Source organism: Setaria viridis, chromosome 5 (genome assembly GCF_005286985.2).
Source record: "Setaria viridis chromosome 5, Setaria_viridis_v4.0, whole genome shotgun sequence".
Taxonomy (NCBI): Eukaryota; Viridiplantae; Streptophyta; class Magnoliopsida; order Poales; family Poaceae; genus Setaria; species Setaria viridis.
The window spans coordinates 8,732,933-8,752,261 of NC_048267.2; the positions used below are offsets into that span (position 1 = coordinate 8,732,933).

General features: G+C 48.3%; 3 protein-coding genes and 1 non-coding gene across 5 annotated transcripts; 2 read left to right on the forward strand and 2 right to left on the reverse strand.

Annotated features, from left to right (window-relative positions):
- Window positions 1-3,333: 3,333 nt before the first annotated feature.
- Window positions 3,334-6,452, forward strand: LOC117854469 (uncharacterized). The gene is made up of 2 exons (XR_011898360.1): window positions 3,334-3,795; window positions 4,433-6,452. It is a non-coding gene; the product is annotated as an uncharacterized protein (transcript).
- A 547-nt stretch (window positions 6,453-6,999) lies between these two features.
- Window positions 7,000-7,661, reverse strand: LOC117854470 (late embryogenesis abundant protein EMB564). Its single transcript, XM_034736670.2, has one exon. It carries the CDS (start codon window positions 7,605-7,607, stop codon window positions 7,323-7,325), a length of 285 nt encoding a protein of 94 aa, XP_034592561.1. The 5' UTR covers window positions 7,608-7,661; the 3' UTR covers window positions 7,000-7,322.
- A 3,837-nt stretch (window positions 7,662-11,498) lies between these two features.
- On the forward strand, window positions 11,499-13,389 carry LOC117855305 (transcription factor bHLH30). 2 transcript variants are annotated; one of them, XM_034737616.2, is made up of 3 exons: window positions 11,499-11,658; window positions 11,834-12,172; window positions 12,600-13,389. In XM_034737616.2, exons 2-3 carry the CDS (start codon window positions 11,894-11,896, stop codon window positions 13,080-13,082), a joined length of 762 nt encoding a protein of 253 aa, XP_034593507.1. In that variant the 5' UTR covers window positions 11,499-11,658; window positions 11,834-11,893; the 3' UTR covers window positions 13,083-13,389. The 2 variants fall into 2 exon arrangements, with proteins under 2 accessions (XP_034593507.1, XP_034593506.1); XM_034737615.2 differs by having other exon boundaries at window positions 11,514-11,658; window positions 11,764-12,172.
- A 1,907-nt stretch (window positions 13,390-15,296) lies between these two features.
- Window positions 15,297-18,343, reverse strand: LOC117858936 (pyruvate decarboxylase 1). Its single transcript, XM_034742096.2, has 6 exons — window positions 17,719-18,343; window positions 17,216-17,379; window positions 16,470-17,120; window positions 16,020-16,137; window positions 15,750-15,938; window positions 15,297-15,664 (listed from the first exon to the last, which is right to left on the reverse strand). The coding sequence occupies exons 1-6, from the start codon at window positions 18,220-18,222 to the stop codon at window positions 15,494-15,496; spliced, it is 1,797 nt and encodes a 598-aa protein (XP_034597987.1). The 5' UTR covers window positions 18,223-18,343; the 3' UTR covers window positions 15,297-15,493.
- Between the last annotated feature and the right edge of the window lie 986 nt (window positions 18,344-19,329).

Genomic DNA, 19,329 nt, shown 5'->3' on the forward strand with positions numbered 1-19,329 from the left:
AACTCACATGGAGATTTGACTAGACGGAGGGTCCCATGTGGGGGTGCGTCCTTGGGTTCGGGTAATTATATTTTCGATTTTTGGGTATGGCTAATTGAAAGGTTGTTATGTGCAACCCGATCAGTGTGCATGGCTGGTGATTAGGTATCTCCTACAGGATGTAAATCGGTCCGGATCGCCGCAATTCTCAGTTATGAACGCACTTGATCATCACTTAAGCATCGTAGAGTAAAGAAGTTTAATATAATATTTTCCTTAAATTAATATTGTTGTATGATGTGTAGTTCCACTTGATTGAATAAAATATTTTATTTCACATAGGCTGGTTAGGTAAGAACTAATCATGATTAAAATGATAAAACTAAGGTTTCACAATTAGTAAGTTTTTTCCGCAAAAATGTTGAGTTAGCCAATACACTAAAAGCTACCATATTCCTTGAAATGTTATTTTTCAATCTATTTATACTGGTTAGACTGGTCAGTCTTGCTGAGTACCTTCGTGCTCAGGGGATCCCTTGTTGTTGTTTACAGACTTGCAGCAGGGGTCTACTGAAGAGGAAGGCCCGAAGGACTAGAGTATTTTACGGGTCTCATAATACCCTAGTATTGAACATAATTATTTAATTACTTTACTTCCTTTAAATTTGAAACTCCTAGAATGGTTTAACTTGCACTCTAAGTTGTTTCAATCTATGGTTCGTAACAATTCGTACCTTCATTATTTATGTAAAAATATAATATTTGTTGATACTTTTTTCCTTCATGGAAGCGATCCTGATGTATGGCTAAGATTCAAATCATGGATGATTCGAGACGTCCTAGGGACACTCGACGGACTCCCGGACTTAAACTGTTTTAAGTGCGTTTTGAATAATTATTGTTCTGATAGCGATTAGGCGCACTTAAGCCAGTTTAAATCGGATGGTTCTGCCACACCAATCCTCTTATGAGCTTCGGGCCAACCAGGCCGGCCCTATTTTGCATAGGTTTACGGTATGGCAAGCCTACTTCCTCCTTTCTCCTTAGGGCTGTCTATGGGGCACTCGAGCATTTCTCGATCCCCTGACACCCGAATTTCATAGCCACATGATACAGATCGAACATCTAGGATGTCGTCTTTGACCTTCGTTCTTCCTCCTGATGCGTCTCTCCTTTTTTTCTGAGCTCGCTGCCTCGCCGCCGCCTGGACGACCTGCTAGTGCTGGCGCGGCGCCCTAGCCTGCCCGCAGCAGCCACCTCCCCGCCCCTCTTGCTCCCGCCTTGCGCCACCTCTGCCACAACTGTCGTCACCCCCCCCCCACCTAGCCCAACCGGCCTTGTCCATCGCCCGAGCCAGCGGAGCCATCGCCACTGGCCTCACCGCCCCCACGCTCGCCACCACCGCCAAGCTGGTCTGCCGGGTCCCCCCTCTAAACCAGGCAATGAAGAGCTCGCCGGAGCCCAGACCCCCAAACTCAAATCCTGAACACTAACTTCGTCGAAGACCACGTCCAAGACAGAGAAGAAGCAGCACGTCCAAGACAGAGAAGAAGCAGCACTGCCTTGATCGGTGAGAGGGAGGAAGAGCAAAAAATCGAGTGTGAGGAGGCTGGGGAACGCTCGGGTCTATTTTAGCAATCCTCTTCTCCTTTTGCTTTTACGAAATTACAACAAATATCATAAGCTGAACTAATAATATACCTAAACAAAAGGATATTTCTCTATGTTAAGCCCATCGATCTTGTTGCAATTTGTTAACACTGTAATCTGTAAACCAAATTCAGATTCTAAGTACATTATATTAGCTGTGCACCTATAATTAAGTATTTACTCTCTCTAGCTCATTGAAGGAAAACCTAAACTCAGAATTGGACCACGAGCCTGTCCATTCCAAACGAGTAAAACTCCTTCAAAAATAGAAGCCTAGGCGTTTCTCAGACCCTAATTCCGCTCTCGTCCACAAACATTTTAGGCAGCCTGCCCCTACAAAATCTTGGTCTCTCCTACCTCAACAAAGAGTCGCCTTATATTAAGAAAAAAAAAAAGAGAAGCAAGCAATAAAAGAACACCTCTCCATACATCTTCTCCGTTGTAAGACGAGAGCTCATCAGTATGGAGAAGGTGAACTCGACGGCGAGGCTAGCCGTGGTGGCGGTAACGCTGTGCCTGCTGCTGTTGGCGGGGCCCCAGGAAGCCGAGGCCGCGGAGTGGATCACGTACCCGAGCAAGATGATCAGCTGCAAGGTGCTCGGCAACTGCGAGAAGAACGCCGGCACCCCCGACGCCACCCGCCCGGGGGCCGTGGCCAACCGTTACACCCGCGGCTGTAGCGCCATCGAGAGGTGCCGCGGCTGAGCGGTCGAGATCGATCGAGACGGGCGAGTCCGATCCGCTGGCGATTCTCTCTGCCATCGTCGCGTGCTTCACCGTGGCATTTTGCCGTCCATCCATCCGGGCGGATGCGGACTTGCGTCTTGATTTTGTACATTGTGTTGCACTGCACTGCGCATATGTACTGTACCTCTTGAATCTCTGATGTGGAGTATTAAGTGGATGTGATCTGTATATACACGCGGTGCCTACAATGATTCCTTGACGAAACAGACTGCGTGTTTAAGACTTGCGTTATTAGTTTTGTTGCCAAATTTTCCCTCCATGTCAAAATACGTTTCCGACAGCTTTGAAAAAAAGAGATTTACTCCTCCTCACGTGATTGAAATCTTACTTATCCATCAGTCACCCAAAATTACACTAGAAATTGAATAGGTATAAGAATTTGAGGTTAGGGTTTTGAGGTTACCTTAGTACCCATATGTAGAGAGAGCTTCGGGGCAGTTCGCCGGCCGGCGGTGGAGGCGGGAGAAACGGCAATGAAGCGGAGGCGGTGAGGGCGCCACCAGAGCTGGGTGGCGGGGTACCCCCGATGGGCGGTGGAGGCGACGAGGGCGTCCGACGAGACGGATTAGCGTTGGGCCATGGCAGAGGGCAGCGGTGTAGGCGACAGCGCCGCCGGAGCCGAACGGGACGTGGTGGCTGCGGGGGCATCAGGTGCCAGAGTTGAAGAAGAGAAGAAGATGGTCGCGCCAGAGTTGAAGAAGATGGGGGCACCGGTGAAAGGCGAGGATTGATCAGGAAGGGATTGGAGGGGGGCGCCGCCCCGACAGGTTGAGCTGGTGCCGGGTGGGCATGGGACGTGGACCGGAAGGTGGTGGCGTTCGAAGAAAAAGGTAAGGATGAGAATGAATGACAGGGGAGGCGTTTGATCGTAATCTAACGGCATAACTGACGGGGAAAAAAATCAATCGACTGACCAGGAGACACATCCTTGAAAAATTAAGGAAACAGTGCAAATACCTTTTTGCCCTTTGTCCAATCGTCCATCTCTCCTGGCCACGCATCGCACTCCTTGCGGCGGCGGGAGCAATGCGCCTCCGTGCAATTTGCCAGGCGGATTCGCCGTCCCTGAAGCCATTGCCGCCACCCCTTTCGAGCTCTTCCCCGCGGCTGCCCCATCTAATCCCTGCCCCACCGCCGCTCCTTCCGATGCCCCCTCCGAGTCCCTCGCCGCCGGCGATCTCATCCCACAGCCAACGGCACCATGGCTCAGCATCCAGATGCCACACCCCGACCCCATCGACGCTCCCACCCTGCCGATCCCACGCCCTGGCGGCGAGCGTTGTGCTCTAGCCGTCGAGTACCGCCTTGCGCGTCTCTCCGCCTCGGCCGCACGGACCAGCGCCGCATCGTCGTCGCGGGCATCAACATCGCCAAGATGGTGCAGGTATCGGCGCCAGGGTTCGTGTTCGCCATTCCGAGGTACGATTGTGATCCGTGAATTCTTGAGCACTTGTATGTCTCCGATTGTACACGAGGTAGTGTTCTTGTGAGCTGTATCTTCCGGCCGTATCGTGATGACGACAATACGGAGAGGGTGTGGATGGAGATGATGATCTACTGCTATGATTTGGTGTGTGGAAGTGGTGTTTCACCAATCCTTTCAAAGCAGCTCTAGTGATGGGTCTTGTTCGTGTATCCTTCTGATTTGGTAGTAGGCGGCTAGGTGATGACTGATTAGTATACAATTTAGTTCCTAAATCACCTGGCATATGAAACCTAAATCTTGTTTTACTGAACCAAGAAGCTATTCCTAGATACTCTCTGAACTTGCTACGTGTGTATTGATCATGGATATGAACTTGCATCTTATCTGCACTCTCTGAACTTGCTGTTTTAATTCAGAGTATGCACTATGAGCTGTTGGAGCCTTTCTTCTGTAGTGGGCAGGGGAGTAAACTTTTATGCTCACAAATAATGGACTGTATTTTAGATTTCTGTTGAGTTCATGTGTTTCAAATGAACTGCAAATGAACAGTTTGTTAAATTGCATTGTGCCAATCACTGTAAACTTTTCACAATACATTTTCATCTCACAATTTAATTGACACTCATGCAGGGTTGTCCAAGAAGGTGCGCTGAATATTCAAGGAGGACAGAGGAGCAAAAAAAGGAAATCCCCTTGTGCGATCATGCCACCCTTTCCATCGAGCAGAACGATGTTGTCACCAAGAGCATGTTTCAGGTCCCCTTCAGTGAGGCAGGAGACATCACCATCTGCTATATTTCATACTCCACTTGACCAAGGCCAAAGAGTGACGAATGAAATTGATTTAAACTTCGCACCGGAAGACTACAGAGATGATTCAATTGGTCAAGAGAATGGGGATGATCCAGTTGGTCAAGCGAATGGTACTTGTGACGATACACTTGGTCAAGAGAATGGTGGTGGGGATGATCCAGTTGGTCAAGAGGATGGTACTGGGGATGATCCACTTGGTGAGGGGAATGCTCGCAAGAATTTACTAGTGCCTAATGAGAAACGGAGAGCTATATTTGAAGCTTTGTTAGGAAGGGCCAGAAGTGGAAATCTGAAGGGAAGTGAGACAAAAGAAGTATCAGTACAATTCTCAGTACCTATTCGAACAGTGCAACGTATTTGGAAAAAAAAGGCAAAGGCTGTCTAGACCAAGGTCTTGGAGTTGATGTTAGCACTCGAAAAAACAGATGTGGCCGTAAGAAGAAACTGGTGGATGTTTCAAAGCTTGGAGATATTCTGTTGTCAAGCCGTACAACAATAGATGATGTTGCTAAACACTTGGGTGTCAGTAAAGCCAAGGTTCAAAGAATGAAAAATGAAGGTGTGATAAAGCGTGTCTCAAACACGATAAAGCCATACTTGACAGACAACAACAATAAGGATCGTCTAAAGTGGTGCTTATCATGCTTGACCCGAGTGTACCCAACGATCCTGTGTTCAAAGGGTTGTTTGATTGTCTTTATTGATGAGAAATGGTTTTACATCACAAGGAAGGCATTGCGATATTATATAGTTCCAGGTGAAGAACAACCCACAACAACGTGCAAGAACAAGAACTACATTCCAAAGATTCAGATTTTGACCGTTCTTGCCCGCCCGAGATTTGACTGTAATGGGAATTGCACCTTTGATGGAAAAAATCGGTTGCTTTCCACATACGAGCCTGCCAAAAGATCAAGTGTTAACCGACCCGCTGGGACAATAGAAATGAAACCAATCAACTCAATAAAAAAGGACACTATTCGACAGTTCATGCTTGAAAAGGTTTTGCCAGCTATTCGAGAGAACTGGCCGCACGAAGATGCCGGCAAGCCCATTTACATACAGCAAGATAATGCAAAGCCACATCTTTCACCAATGATAGACAATTCTGTGAGGCTGCTCGACAAGACGGGTTTGACATGAGACTCGTATTTCAACCAACAACACCTGATTTCAATATATTGGATCTAGGTTTTTTCAATTCAATCCAGTCAATTCAGTACAAAACCTCTACCAAAACCAAAATATATGTCGCCGGTAGTATGCAGCAGAGGCATCTCTTTTTTACCCCTGGTTTAGCACCTTCGTCCGTGCTCTTCCCTGGCCTCCACCGCCGCCGTCCGTGCTCTTCCCTGGCCTCCACCGCCGCCGTCCGTGCCTCTCGCCACTGGCGCGCTGCCCTATCCCTGCCTCCCGCGCGCCGCCTGGAGACCATAGCCGCCCTCCTCCGGAACCCTCCTCCCCAATCTCCTCGTCTTGAGCACCGCCACCTCGAGCTCCTCAACCTGTCCGGTGCACGGCGACGCACTCCTCTCCTACCATGCGCTGGTGCTCTCAGCGGGTGCTACCTTTCCGAGCGTCGCGAGAGAGAGGCCACTGGAGAGCCCAAAGAACATCTCGCTCGTCATCCTTCTGTCCCCGCCCGCTTCACTCTAGCTGAGTGGAGGCGTGGAGCATTGAGATCCATCTGGACATGGATTAATTGTATCCTTCTCCTCCTAGCTTCAATTACATTGCATTTCAGTTCAGTTTTCCCTGGCTCCAGAGTTACCAATGGCCAGATGTATTGACTTCTCACATCTCAGGAAGCAAGAAGCACCCAAGTGGGTTCCCTTTGTGATTTCAGTTACAAACTGCAGTACTCCTTCCTCATGGGAAAAGCAAACTAACCCCCGTTGTTTCGTTCGCTCCTCATGGTATATTGATGTGAAATAATATTGTGCGATGTCATCAGCTTGAGCCTGACGGCGAGCCTCTTCTCATCGAAGAGCACCAAGTTGATTGTCGGCTGCCTGTTGCTGTATAGTCAGACGAAAATTACCTCCATTGTTGGCAGTAACCATCCTTTGATCAAGTGCAACAAATGGATGAGCAACCATGTTCTCGATGGAATCATGGAAGTGTTGTGGCATACTCCACGCCGCCGGGGTTAAGGAGAAGAAATTGCTTCTACGAAGACCTCTGCCAAAACCTCTGCCAGAGTCGTACGTTCTACGAAGAACAAGGGGTGCTAGTAGAGACGTGCATTTCTGGCCTCGGCGAGCGTGTTCATGCAGGAGTTTTTCTTTAGGACCGCAAAACCGGACATATACAGTATGCGAGTAAAGACAGAACCAAAAAACCGGACATATACAGGATGCGAGTAAAGACAGAACCAACAATAGTTTCAGACAATCAACAGAGAACTCTTATATATAATTGGGCTCAAAGCTACAGCCACATGTGTTGAAGGAGATGCGCAGCACCAAAATGTTGCAGCCAGAGGGGATATGGTAGCTTCATCCAAGCTTAGCTTGTGTACAAGGGCGATGGCCTCAATGCAGGGACCAAAATTTTGTAGCCTTCGACCATTCCTAACATATGCACATACGCATGGCAACCAAATAGCAAACCTAATAACTAGACTAAGACTACATGTCCATACCGATCGATACACGCACGCTAGCTAGTGACACTACGGTGGTTTGTCAAACGGTTGATGACGCGTTCAGCCGCCGCCGATGCTCTTCTTGGCCTCCTGGAGCTGCTTCTCGTCGGGCTCGACGCGCACCGCCGCGCCCTCCCTCTCGGCGCGGTCGTTGCCGGACTCCGCCGTGCGGCTCAGCCCTCCCTTCTTGCGCCCTTCGGCGAGGCGCTCCTGGGCCTCCAGGGTGGTGCCGCCGCCGCCGCTCTTGATAACGGTCTCGCCCTCCTCGCGGACGCGCCGGTCAAGCTCCGCCCGGACCCGCGGGTCCTGCAGCTCCGCCGCCTTCTCCGCTTGCTGCGACGCCATCTCTGTTACTCTTCGAGCTGGTTGCTGCTGTGTACTGCCCTGTCCTCCTGCTCACTGTCGACGCCCGAGCTTGAAACTCTGATTCGCCTCGGCACCTCTACTTATACACAGCTCGATCTTTACCGCGGGAGAGGGTTAGCGTGGCGGACATGCCCGCCGCCGGCTGCCGGACGCGTGTTCAGGGTGGATAAGGATTTACCGGGCGGAGAGCACGTAGATGCCTGCGTGTCGCGGTAAATGGGTGTCAAAGCGCATGCATGCATGCATGCATGCGTCTGACGTGGAGGGCACCCGTCAGCTCCCAGCGGGCTCCCCTCTTTCCTACGCCACGTGGAGCCCTATGCGGGCCCGTACTATTCTTCTGCTGCGTAGACTACAGCGATGGGGATGTGCTGGCTAATCTGGAACCATCGTTGTTGTTCAGACGGCCCTGTCCTTTTATGGGCCGGCCCACTTTATTGGTCACCCATGTCAACGAAATCATTGCGCTACGAAATTGCTAATATACAGTCACACAAAAATGGTAAAAAGTTTTGTGTTGTTGTGCGTCATGTCGAGAATGTCAAAAAGAAAAGTGACTCTACCTAGAACATCCAGAAGGCCGCAGCAGTTTTCCTCGTCACACAACGTCAAAAGATCCAAAGGATCCGAAAAAGATCGTGGATGAGACTATGGGAGATTATATGGTCCCGCTCTTTGAACTTGAGCAACAAAGCTAGGGGCTACAAGATGCCAAACAGGCATGGCTAGATGCAAACCTGAGTTAATATCACCTATAAATGTCTCTGTCAGCTTCAGTTTGGCACGATGTTGCCTCAAATCAATAACTATCGTTGAAAAAAGTGTGAATATTTAGGGCCATTTGAAAGCAGGTGTTTGAACTTCTGATGAACTCTTGCGCTTCAGATCTTCTTTCTGAAGTCTATAATAATATCAAATGTAGAAGAAAGAACCCCTTCCACTCCAAACACATCTAACAAAATAGAACCAAAGTGGCATAACATACAAATTTGACCGTCCAACTGAAAATAATTGGGCGGTCCGAATATGTTGTTTTATATATGGAAAAAGTCCAAATCACTCTCTTAAAGTATAACTAAAGTCAGGAACCCCATAAAGTTCTAAACTATGCCATTTGATTCAATTTTCCCCTCAATACAATTTATCTTTATTTGTTTGTGTGGAATCTTAAGTTCAAATTTTGCAAGATGGTATCAGGCATCAAAAGACATGTTAGAAAAATATATTATAATTTTTTTATTATTATTCTGATAGGTTGGCTATTTAATAATAAATTTATCCTTGAGATACAAAACTATATAAAAAATAATGATGAAAAATTTATAAAATATATTTTTAATGTAGATTATGATGTCAACTACCACCTGCAAAGTTTTAAATTAAAATTCAACTTGTATACGGAGAAAAAAAAAGACAATTGCATTATGAGGTAAGTTCAGTGGCGGAGCCAGGATTTGAGAGTTGGGTATTCCCAAGAGAAAATTATTCGTTCAACAATCAAAAATACATAAAGGTCTACAGTACTATGACTTAAAGTACGAATTGTTAAAACTAAGATGTTTCAACTAATTAATCCATCTCAGAAATTATTGCTTGCTAACAAGGTGCGGTGATTTTATATTCCGTGTCATTGCAGCTCCTCTCACAAATACTTTGAATTAATCTAGTGGCGCTTCTTCATGTATTAGAGCTCTACGATCTATATAAAAATTGAACACATACGTACGTATTTTGCTAAATAACAGCATGGGTTGTTCAAAGAACTAGAATTGAAATTTTGCGCAACATGAGGTGTGCAAATTGCTCAACGGTCAACACACTTCCGGATTCCTGCTCGCTGGTCGCTCCTGCCTCCTCCTACGGTGCTACCGTGCTAGGAGCATGCTTGGAGCTTGCTCTCTCATGTGAGCTCCTCTCTGGGCTCCAGCTTTGAGCTTTGCATCGGGCGTGCTTGCGCCGGCTCACAAGTCTTGCCTGCTCACTGAAGCCATACCACCTTGAGGATTCAGGGGTTGGGATAAAAACTGAGGGTCCGAAGGGAGGAGAGAACACGAAGATGGCTAGACAGAGCGTGCAACGGGACTGGGGATCGACTTGCAGTCGAGATCAGCCAAGCGTGGACGCGTGGTAGGCATCGACCAACGTAGGCGTAACGTGCGTGTTTTGCATCAGCTTTGTGGGCTCGATAGACTGACCATAAAACGAAATAACTGGACCAGCTACGACCTACGAGTAAAATTAGGTATACATACTTATATAGTCAGTTTTTTTCTCCAACGTTGGGTATTCCCGGGAATACTCAGGAATCAAGATGAACCAAATAGCATAGTTTAGAGGTAAATTGAATCAAAATATAATTTAGAGGTTATCTGAACTTTCACTTCAAGGGAGTAATTTGAACTTTTTCCTTGTTATATTCGGGTGATATTTCGTAACACGGTTTTGGATTTATGACTGTGGCCGTGATTTTCTGTTAGAATATATTTAAGATATATTATTAAGTTATGAGACAACAAAAGTACTTTTCTAGATAAATTCATACAGATGACTTTTCTAGATAAATTCATACATATGACTTTTATTTGCGTACCAGAGATTTTAAAAGTCAGGGCAGTTGAAGTCCCGAAAATGACTTGATAAAGAAGAAACAGTAAAGTATTTGTCACCGCGGTGGTACTAGTAATCACATTTCTTCACAAGTCACTCAATGCACATGCACACATGAATTTCAGATGCCAAAACGTAGGCTGAGACACAAGGACAAACAAATCATGCAAGCCATTTGTCATTTCTCTGGCTCTGGACTCCGCGGTTTCTTCGGCCGCTTGTCGACCTGCTGCGCTCGCAGGTTCACATGCAGGGCCCTGACGTACCGAGGGAAGGAAGGAGCCCGAGAGAACCGTCTCTTCTCCCTATTTAATCCTGCATAGTTTTGGTATCGTCCCTATCCTTGTTCACTGGTCAAAGGGGTAAACCACATCAATTGTTCTGTGTCGGATCTCGAAACAGTCTGAATAAAAATGCTCTTAAAGCATCCACAAAGCTGTACTTGTTCTGAATTTTCTAGTGCCACATGTTCTTAGGGGGGAAGATTAGGCAGTGCAAGACGACAAAGATTAGTGTTTATCTATCAGGGGATAAGCTCGAGCAAACAGTGATCTTACTGTCTGATTGAGATAGCAAAATTGATGCATTTTGGTGAGAGCGTTGAGTTCTGAAACTTGAAACTGAATCATATGCAGAAAACAAGCTAGACCTGTTATTCAGTCTGAAAGGATTCAAAGGCCTCTCCTGGGACGTTGCTTGTTATGGAGTGTGTGCCTGCAGCTAAATGCCGAGACTGGAACTGTTGGAGCTTACAGTTCATGGGGATTCATTTAATCGTGTCCCTGTCCATCTCTCTCACTCATGGGACAACGCATGGAGCATTAGTCAATGAATTGCGAAGACTTTCTTTCATGGGCATCCAATTCCAGAAGAGGAATCTTGTGGTCTGTCCTCTATACTTTCAGAAATTCTTGCCTGGTTAGGTTCGGCGTCCATGGCTTGTTCATAAAATTTACATGAGGAACGGCCCTAGAACCATCTAATAAATTACTACATGTGAACTTATCATCTGCTTTCTCCAAGCACACAAGCACATTTCATTTCACCTAACAGCAGTAAAAAGAATCTTTACTTGAGTTACGAGTCTCACGATTACAGTCTGAAGTCATCTGAATCCTTGTCATCAGAACAGAAACCTGTTAGGCAGCTCTTGAAATTTCTCCATTTGGCAGGCTTTTTCTTCATATCCTACTCATGCCACACTCATGCAAGCCACCTCATCCATTCTGCTAGTGGGAACACATCTGGAGAGGGAAACATGAGATATATATAGAGTGGTTGGCCAGTAAAAAGGAGAGGACACTGCAGCACGCCTACCGTCATACGTATTATAAGATGATCACATCTCACACACAAGCATATCACCTATGACCCATCCTAGAGAATACAGATGGGATGACAAGACGACGTTGCACCACTTATTGTAAGCATCATCACCCACTCAACAGCATGAGAAGCTTTCTCTCTGCTTGCTTCGTCTCTCACCTCCTCTTACTCTGATCCTTGTCGCTGGCTGCGTCATCTGTAGCAATTTTCAGTCACTGAAGTGTCGATGCTGTTCAAGTTTGTGTAGCTGCCTTTTTGTTTGATTCCTTCAGAACATTCGCCTTTCTTGTTGCAATGACAAGAAGCCTCTAGGTGAGGTGATGCTTGGCTGAATGGCTGCATGCCAACCTATGCAAGAAGGAAAGGAACTGCAGGGGCTGCAGCCGTACGATGGCTGCGATCCTTCAGTGTTCGTAGGGCCACTTCTGCTGCCCCGGCAGGCCAGCTCGGCCCCTCCGGCGCCGCCGGCGTTGTCGTCTTCGTCGGGGTCTGGTAGGAGCGCGACGGAGGCGAGGGCTCTGAAGATCCACAGTGAGGCTGAGCGGCGCCGCCGGGAGAGGATCAATGCTCATCTGACTACGCTTAGGAGGATGGTCCCTGATACTAGGCAGGTTCGTGCGATCCTACCACCTGAGTGGTTCACTTGTGAAAGCATTTGGCAAGATTTCTGAGCCATTTCAGAGATTGTTCATATTTCATCAGAGTTGATTTTTCACATTTTTGCAGTCCAGATTCGGCTGATTTACATTAGTATTTATAGCTAAAAGCAGGGAAATTACAAATTAAAATTGGAAATAAGTTAATCTCCATCACTGCCCAGTGCCAGATATCAATAAGTTATTGCTTACTAATCAATTCTCTCTCCTCGGGCATATTTTATGGAGAAGTTTGAGGTTTGCAAGAAAGCCATATGAACGGAACCTTTGCGCTCGCATTTGTTCACATTTCATCATGCTTCCACTTTGGAATTATCTAATAAGACAAAGTACAATGCTATGGCTTCTAAGCAAATGCCTTTTCATTTTCCCTGCACTGCAGATGGACAAGGCCACCTTGCTTGCGAGAGTGGTAGACCAAGTGAAGCTGCTGAAGAGGGAAGCGAGTGAGGCCACCCAAAGCATGGCCCTCCCACCGGAGACCAACGAAGTCTCCATCGAGCTCCACGCCGGCGACAGCGGCGTCGTCGTCGCCGGCACCGACAAGATGATCTACATGAAGGCTTCCATCAGCTGCGACGACCGGCCGGACCTCATCGCCGGGCTCATCCAGGCGTTCCATGGCCTGAGGCTGAGGACGGTGAGGGCGGACTTGACCTCGTTAGGAGGAAGGGTGCAGCATGTGTTCGTGCTGTGCAGGGAGGAGGGCTGGGGCAGTGAAGGTGCAAGCCTGAGGTCTCTGAAGGAGGCTCTCAGGCAAGCGTTAGCCAAGGTTGCTTCTCCTGAAATGGCATATGGGAGTAGTCCCTTTCAGAGCAAGAGGCAGAGGATTCTGGAGTCACATTACTCGATTATGTCCATATAGAAGATTTTTATTTAACTTCTGGTGATTTAGGGACTGTTAAATCCTGTAAGAAATGGTGGGAAATTCTTCAGATTAAGAGTGCTAATTGTGTTTGTTGCGTATCAGAAATGTTGTGTGTGTGATTTGAACGAACCTTGAAGTTCTGAACTGGGGCTAGTGCTGTAATGATTGGTCAGGGCCCAGCAGGGTTAGATGGGGTGTGCTGTAGACATGTAGTGTGAGGACTGTATGGATGCAGAAATGTTGTTCTGCAAAGTCAGATGATTTCGGGGTTTGGGTGAAAAGACGGTGACACCTTTTGAGTTTTGATTGGCTCCCTGTCAAGAATGTACTCTGCTTTATCTGTTGCCCTAAGAGTGTCGGTCTACCTTACAGCAAGCTGAATCAATAGTTTATTTGTGAATAGTGAAAAAAGAAGAGACTAGCAGGGAGGGAGGTAAGAGATAGTCTCAAACACTTTCTGATAAACTTCTCTCTCACTGCACAATACTTAATGCTACCTTCTCTCCTTCATATTAAAGTTCTTAGAGCTAGTGCTAGCTTATACTGCTGGAGACGCCCTCAACATTTAGCTTTGCCAGAGCTTTCAGCCATTTCCTATGCCAAATATAATGTAGCAGTTTCTTACTTGATAGTGGAAGCTTTAGCCCAATATTTTTTTCTCAAGAGTAGAAGAAAAGAAACTTGGTACATTTTGTGGCCCATATGTCACATGGAACTAGATGTAATATATTTCACATAACAAATATTCTTTGACGCAAATGGCCTTCTCTTGCATAAATTTTCTCACAACTCATTGAAGCATTTCCTTTTTTCGTCGATAGCTGGTGTACAATCATATGTGAAACTATGGGCAGCTACCCATAGGTGAAGAAAATTTTGCTTTCTTTCATGAAAAGTAGAACTTTTCTCAACGATGTGACTTCTGCTTTTCATGGGCCCAATTGGTAAGGGTTAATGCTCTTTCAGCTCTTGCAATTTGCTGCCCTCGGTTTCAAGTTGTTGATCTGCCGAAACTTAAGACGTGTAGCCCTTTTGGTGTTTACAACGAGCAGTGCACTTAGCTGCTGAACAGAAAGTGCTAGATATACAAAGTACACGTGTTGAACTGACTCAAGGAACTTGGAAGAGTCACAATTTGGAATGAAAAGCACCCCTCTTCGGAGAAACCACAAATCTTTGTTTACTGAAAACACCTTTCTTCCTTTTTACCGTTGCAAAAGGTTTAGATTCCCTTATGATCAGATTTGAGAGAATAGGCTGAAACAAAGACTACAGGGCTGGAGCTAAATACGAAAGTTGACTAATTGAGGACATATTTTGGACTACAAAGTTTGAAGTTCAAGAGAGGCCGACACGAACTGCTAGTTAGACAAGAACAACAAAAATTGAGTTCAGATTTATTGGCAGCAATGCAGCCATACAAGATCAGGTGCTGTTTGTTTCAAAAAATGTAAGCCAGAGGTAACGTTAACAATGAAACAGATGGCTCGCTTTGTTTGGTTCGCACGCTGTAACAGGAATGTAAACCTGAATCTCTAACCACCCACCTGCCATCGTCATCTCATTTCCCCGTTTCTCTCCTTGCATCTTGCTGGTCAGGCCTACTGTTCTCTATCTCTGCCGTGCGCTCGTTGCTCACTAAGGAAACGGAGGTTCCAGGATGCTCACAGACCAATAGCCTAGCCTTCCAGGATGCTGCAGCCATGAGAAAATGGAGCTTTGAGGAGGAGGTCAACCTCGAGCAGAAGCTGGAGCAGCTGGCGTCATCAGCAGTGGTGCATCGAAAAGAAAGCAGATGGGAATGAGGCGGAGGAAGTAGTGGCCGACGTCGTCGTCGATACGACATGAAGAGGTCGCTGAGCCAGAGCAGCATGGCCATTGGTGGTGACGCGTCGAGAAGAAAGCAGAGAAGGATGAGGTGGAGGAGGCAGCGGCCGGTGTCCTCGCGGCCGCGTCACCGGCCACTGCGGACGGCGGCGGAGGTGACTCGAAGAGGTTAGAGCAACGTGGTCAGTGCCTCAGGCGGCGGCGACGTGCGCGGCCTGGCATCTCGTTTCATCTCGAGCTGGGCGGCACCGCATCCCTTTTCTGATTATGGAGTAGCAGCAGCGTTATGAGATTTGTATAGGCTGGGATTTGATTACGCTGTTAACTGTTTACGGGTTGTGCTGGAACGTTACATCTTACCAGGTGTAATCGGATTACGATACATTAGGCAAACCAAACGCCAGCTCAGTTTATGAAATCATCTCTGTGAAGGACTGAAGGTTACTCGAGGACTTACAACACCAGTGAATTACAGGGACATTTTATTCAGAGATTAACAGCATCCCTTCTCCGGAGACTTCTTGAAATGGACATCAAACACAATGAGGACCATTTCCCGTGCAATTCAGGAGCTGATGTGCTCACTGAGGATTCGGTGGACGGCTATTTGCTGCAGAAACCCTAGATCCCCACTCGAGGAGCTCTTTGCTGGTGTCATCCTTGTGCACGATGACCTCTATGAAACACAAGCAGTCCTTTTTAGGTCCCAGAGCTGCCTTCAGTGCCTCCTTCAGCTCCTCCTCAGTTCGAACCTGCGGGAATAGAATGCAAATTTTGCAATTGAAATGTGCCATTTATGACTGCGTACTTACAGTAATGCAGTATACAATTGCCAACCTTTGCTGTGTAGCACTTTCCCTCGCCATTGTGGAAAGCTTCCACCAAACCAGTGTAGTTCCAGTTCTTGATAACATTGTAAGGACCATCATGGATCTCCACCTCGATGGTGTATCCTCCATTGTTTATCAGAAAGATGATGCTGTTTTGCCCCCATCGAAGCATCGTTGACACCTCTTGTACCGTCACCTGGATTGCGGTCAAATTAGACTCTTACTGCATATTTTGATAGAAATTCATATGGATAGCATAACTTTGATTGTTTTGTACCTGAAAACTGCCATCTCCAATACATGCAATGACACGCTTATCCTTAGCAGCCTGGGCATATCCCAAAGTTGCACCCACTGACCAGCCAATTGATCCATATTGCATCTGAAATTCGTATCTGGTGAAAGCAAATCATGTTTAGTTACAAACACACCGAACATAAAACACCTATGTATCACTTCTATCTAATACTCGGTACCCTTCTATAAGGAAGCAGCTGACAAAAATGAAAGTAGTGCTGTGAGTGGAAGACCCGGAACAAGATTTGAGCAGATCCGACCCAGGAAATGAGCGGGTGGCTGCTAGTGGCTAGGGGCATGTGTCACCATTGGTCTTTAAGCAGAGAGTGATTTTACCACTTACCCAACAACGCATTTTTTAGGAAACAGAAATAAATACTGCATCATTATATCATTTCACAGCTAAATTGTGATTCGAACAGGAGCTTACCCACATCCTTCAGGTAGCTTCAGCTTCTGGCAGTTAAACCATGAGTCCCCTGTCTCTGCAATGATAGCCGAGTTGCCAGACAACATTGCCTGAATATGCTTGAAGAGTATGTTCACTCTCAATGGTTCTCCAGGTTCAGATGAAAGTGGCTCGCCTGGAGGCACATAAATTCGACGATAGTTCTCATATGCAGCGGTATTCTTCTTCAGACGGGTTGCAAGTGCATGCAGGAAATCCTTCATCAGAACACACCCAAAAGCAGGGCCATGTCCAATAACTACCCGCTCTGGTTGGACCATGATAGCCTTTTCCTTCTTCAGGAGCAGCGAGTATCCAACTGAGCTGTAGTCGTTGAATATGGGACCAGCAAATATATAGGCATCAGCAGACTCGACAATCTCAGCACAGAACGGAGTGCTCACTGCACCCCAGTATGTGCCGATAAACCTAGAGTGGTGCTCCGGCACAAGCCCCTTTGCAGAAGGCATCACCGCAACCGGATAACCGCAGGCATCTGCCAGCTCTACAAAGGCTTTGCATGCTTTGGAAACCCTCATCTTTGGTCCACCAACAAGCACTGGCTTGACAGCTTTGTTCAAGAACGCCGCAGCGGCTTCCACTGCTGCCTCCAGGTTCATCTGGTTCGATAGCCTTCAAATGAACAATTTTTCCACATGATTAATTTCAAACTAATCGCGACATTGGCTTATGCACATATAAGAACCTGCCACGTTTCCCAACTATACCTTGGGGAGAGGAAGAAAGGGACAGGATGACGGCTAAAGGTTGGATGTGGGATCGAAGGGAGGTTGCAGCTGATGCTGATGTAAACAGGCTTGCTCTCCTTTATTGCTGTAGAGATGGCAGTGTCAATCTGTTCATGTGCATCTTCTAAGTTGTTCACCACAGCCTGTGGTATATGAACAAAAAACATAATACCTTAGCAAGTCCGAGAATTCGACTGATTCTTTATAAAGAATACATGGCAAATCCTACCACGAATTCTTAGTCAACACAAACATCTAAACTTTAACATCATGATTTCCAACATAACCATGGTAATTTTGACGGGGAAGAATCAGTATTTCACTTAAAAATAACCATACTACCATAGTACCACAATATGCATTGTTGGGCCCAACCAGTGGACACGTAATACCGCACTAGTCAGCAGAAGTCTAGAACTCGACACACATCATCACTCGCCACCAAAATAAAAAAAGAAGAAGAGGAGGAGGAATTCTAGTACCTGGTAGCACGTGACCGTCTGGAAGCACCTGAGCTCCTGCGTGAAATCCGGCAACCCGATGGTATGGTGCAGGATCCTGTTACTCCCGTAGTCGTTGCTGTTGGGTCCCCCGACGATGCACACGACGGGGAGGTTCTCGCTGAAGGCCCCCGCGACGGCGTTGATGGCGCTGAGCCCGCCGACGGTGAACGTGACGGCGCAGGCGCCCACCCCTCCGCCGCGGGCGCGGGCGTACCCGTCGGCCGCGTACGCCGCGTTGAGCTCGTTGCAGCACCCCACGAGGCGCACCCCCGTGGACCCGCACTCGGCCTCCAGCTCGTCGAGGAGGGTCAGGTTGAAGTCGCCCGGGACGGTGAACACGTCGCGGGCGCCAACCTCGGCGAGGCGGCGGGCGAGGTGGCGGCCCAGCGTGGCCTCCCGCGGGGCCGAGGAGGAGGGGGCCGGGGAGGAGGACGCCGACGCGCCGTCGGAGGCGGAGGGGATCGAGCCGATGGCCGTGTCCATGGCGAGGGGTGAGTGACGGCAGCGGCCGGCGGTGAGGGGGCGCGAGGGGAGCGGAAGGTTCGCGTGGGAAAAAAAGTTAGTTGCCTTGGTGGCGGGCGGTTCGGATGCGAGTGGAGAATGGTTTGGGTCCGTGCGCGGACGGTCGCCGCGGTATTTATGGTGGTGGTGAGTGGGGCCGGGCGTGTCAGCGAGAGGGTACTAGAACAGGTGGCGCTCGAAGGTGCGTGACAAGTGGGGTCTCGTGGCCGTGGACTTTTTTGGCAAGGGTCAGACCGTCAGAGTGCACTGCAAATCCGGGGGCGCCTCGGCTCGCAACTCGCAACGTTTCTTGCGCGGCAAACCACGGGAGGAGCAGAGCAAGACGCATTTGTACTGTGAACAGAGCAAGACGCATCTGAAGAAAGGTCTCGTGTTTTTGGGTTACGTGTTGGATCGATGTGCAGGGTGATTAACAAATGCGCTCGAGGATAATGGATTGCAATTTGCAAGCGTCAGGTGCCAATGGCAACGGGCCGATAGCAGCCTGCTACAACAATTCCACGTCACGTCCTATCCTACGTGGAGCTGAGAGAAACGAAGCGAGAGCCTATAGCACGGCCCCCCACGCCAAGCGGACCCCACAAGTTCCCGTCTCCTCATCCTTGCCCTCTCTTTTCTCTCCTCAAGCTCGCCATGCCCACCTGGCCCGTCTGGCCGTCTCCTTCTCCACCTCCGTCGCTTTGGCCGCCGGCGCGCCGCCAACGCCCAGATTGTAAGAGCACGAACGTGATGTGCAGGTTCAAGCCGGAGCACGAGAGCCAGCAGGGCCGCCGAACATGGGGGAGAGGAGCGGGCAGCAGCCGGCGCAGCCGCGGGACGGAGGGGCGGGGAGGAGCTGCCGGCGCGGCCGCTGGATGTGGGCGGCCTCCATCGGGGGCGGAGTGTGAACGCCGGTGTAGCAGGTACGGAGGTACGGCGGCCGGCGCGTGCGGGGGCTGCGCCCGGCGGCGATCTCTGTTTTGCCGGATGAGACGGAGGGGATGAGGAAAAGTAAAATAATTTAACATGCGGGACCCACGGTAGCCAGAGCTAAACGATGTATTGCTGGACGGGTTGCCGTCTGTGCTA

Excerpts from the sequence above, each read along its gene's own strand:
- LOC117855305 (XM_034737616.2), top strand. The coding sequence starts at position 11,894 with ATGGCTGCATGCCAACCTATGCAAGAAGGAAAGGAACTGCAGGGGCTG. Across the intron at positions 12,173-12,599 it reads TGGTCCCTGATACTAGGCAG|ATGGACAAGGCCACCTTGCT; the intron begins GTTCGTGCGATC and ends CCTGCACTGCAG.
- LOC117854470 (XM_034736670.2), bottom strand. The coding sequence starts at position 7,607 with ATGGCGTCGCAGCAAGCGGAGAAGGCGGCGGAGCTGCAGGACCCGCGG.
- LOC117858936 (XM_034742096.2), bottom strand. The coding sequence starts at position 18,222 with ATGGACACGGCCATCGGCTCGATCCCCTCCGCCTCCGACGGCGCGTCG. Across the intron at positions 17,380-17,718 it reads AGACGGTCACGTGCTACCAG|GCTGTGGTGAACAACTTAGA; the intron begins GTACTAGAATTC and ends CATATACCACAG. Across the intron at positions 17,121-17,215 it reads CCTTTCTTCCTCTCCCCAAG|GCTATCGAACCAGATGAACC; the intron begins GTATAGTTGGGA and ends GTTCATTTGAAG.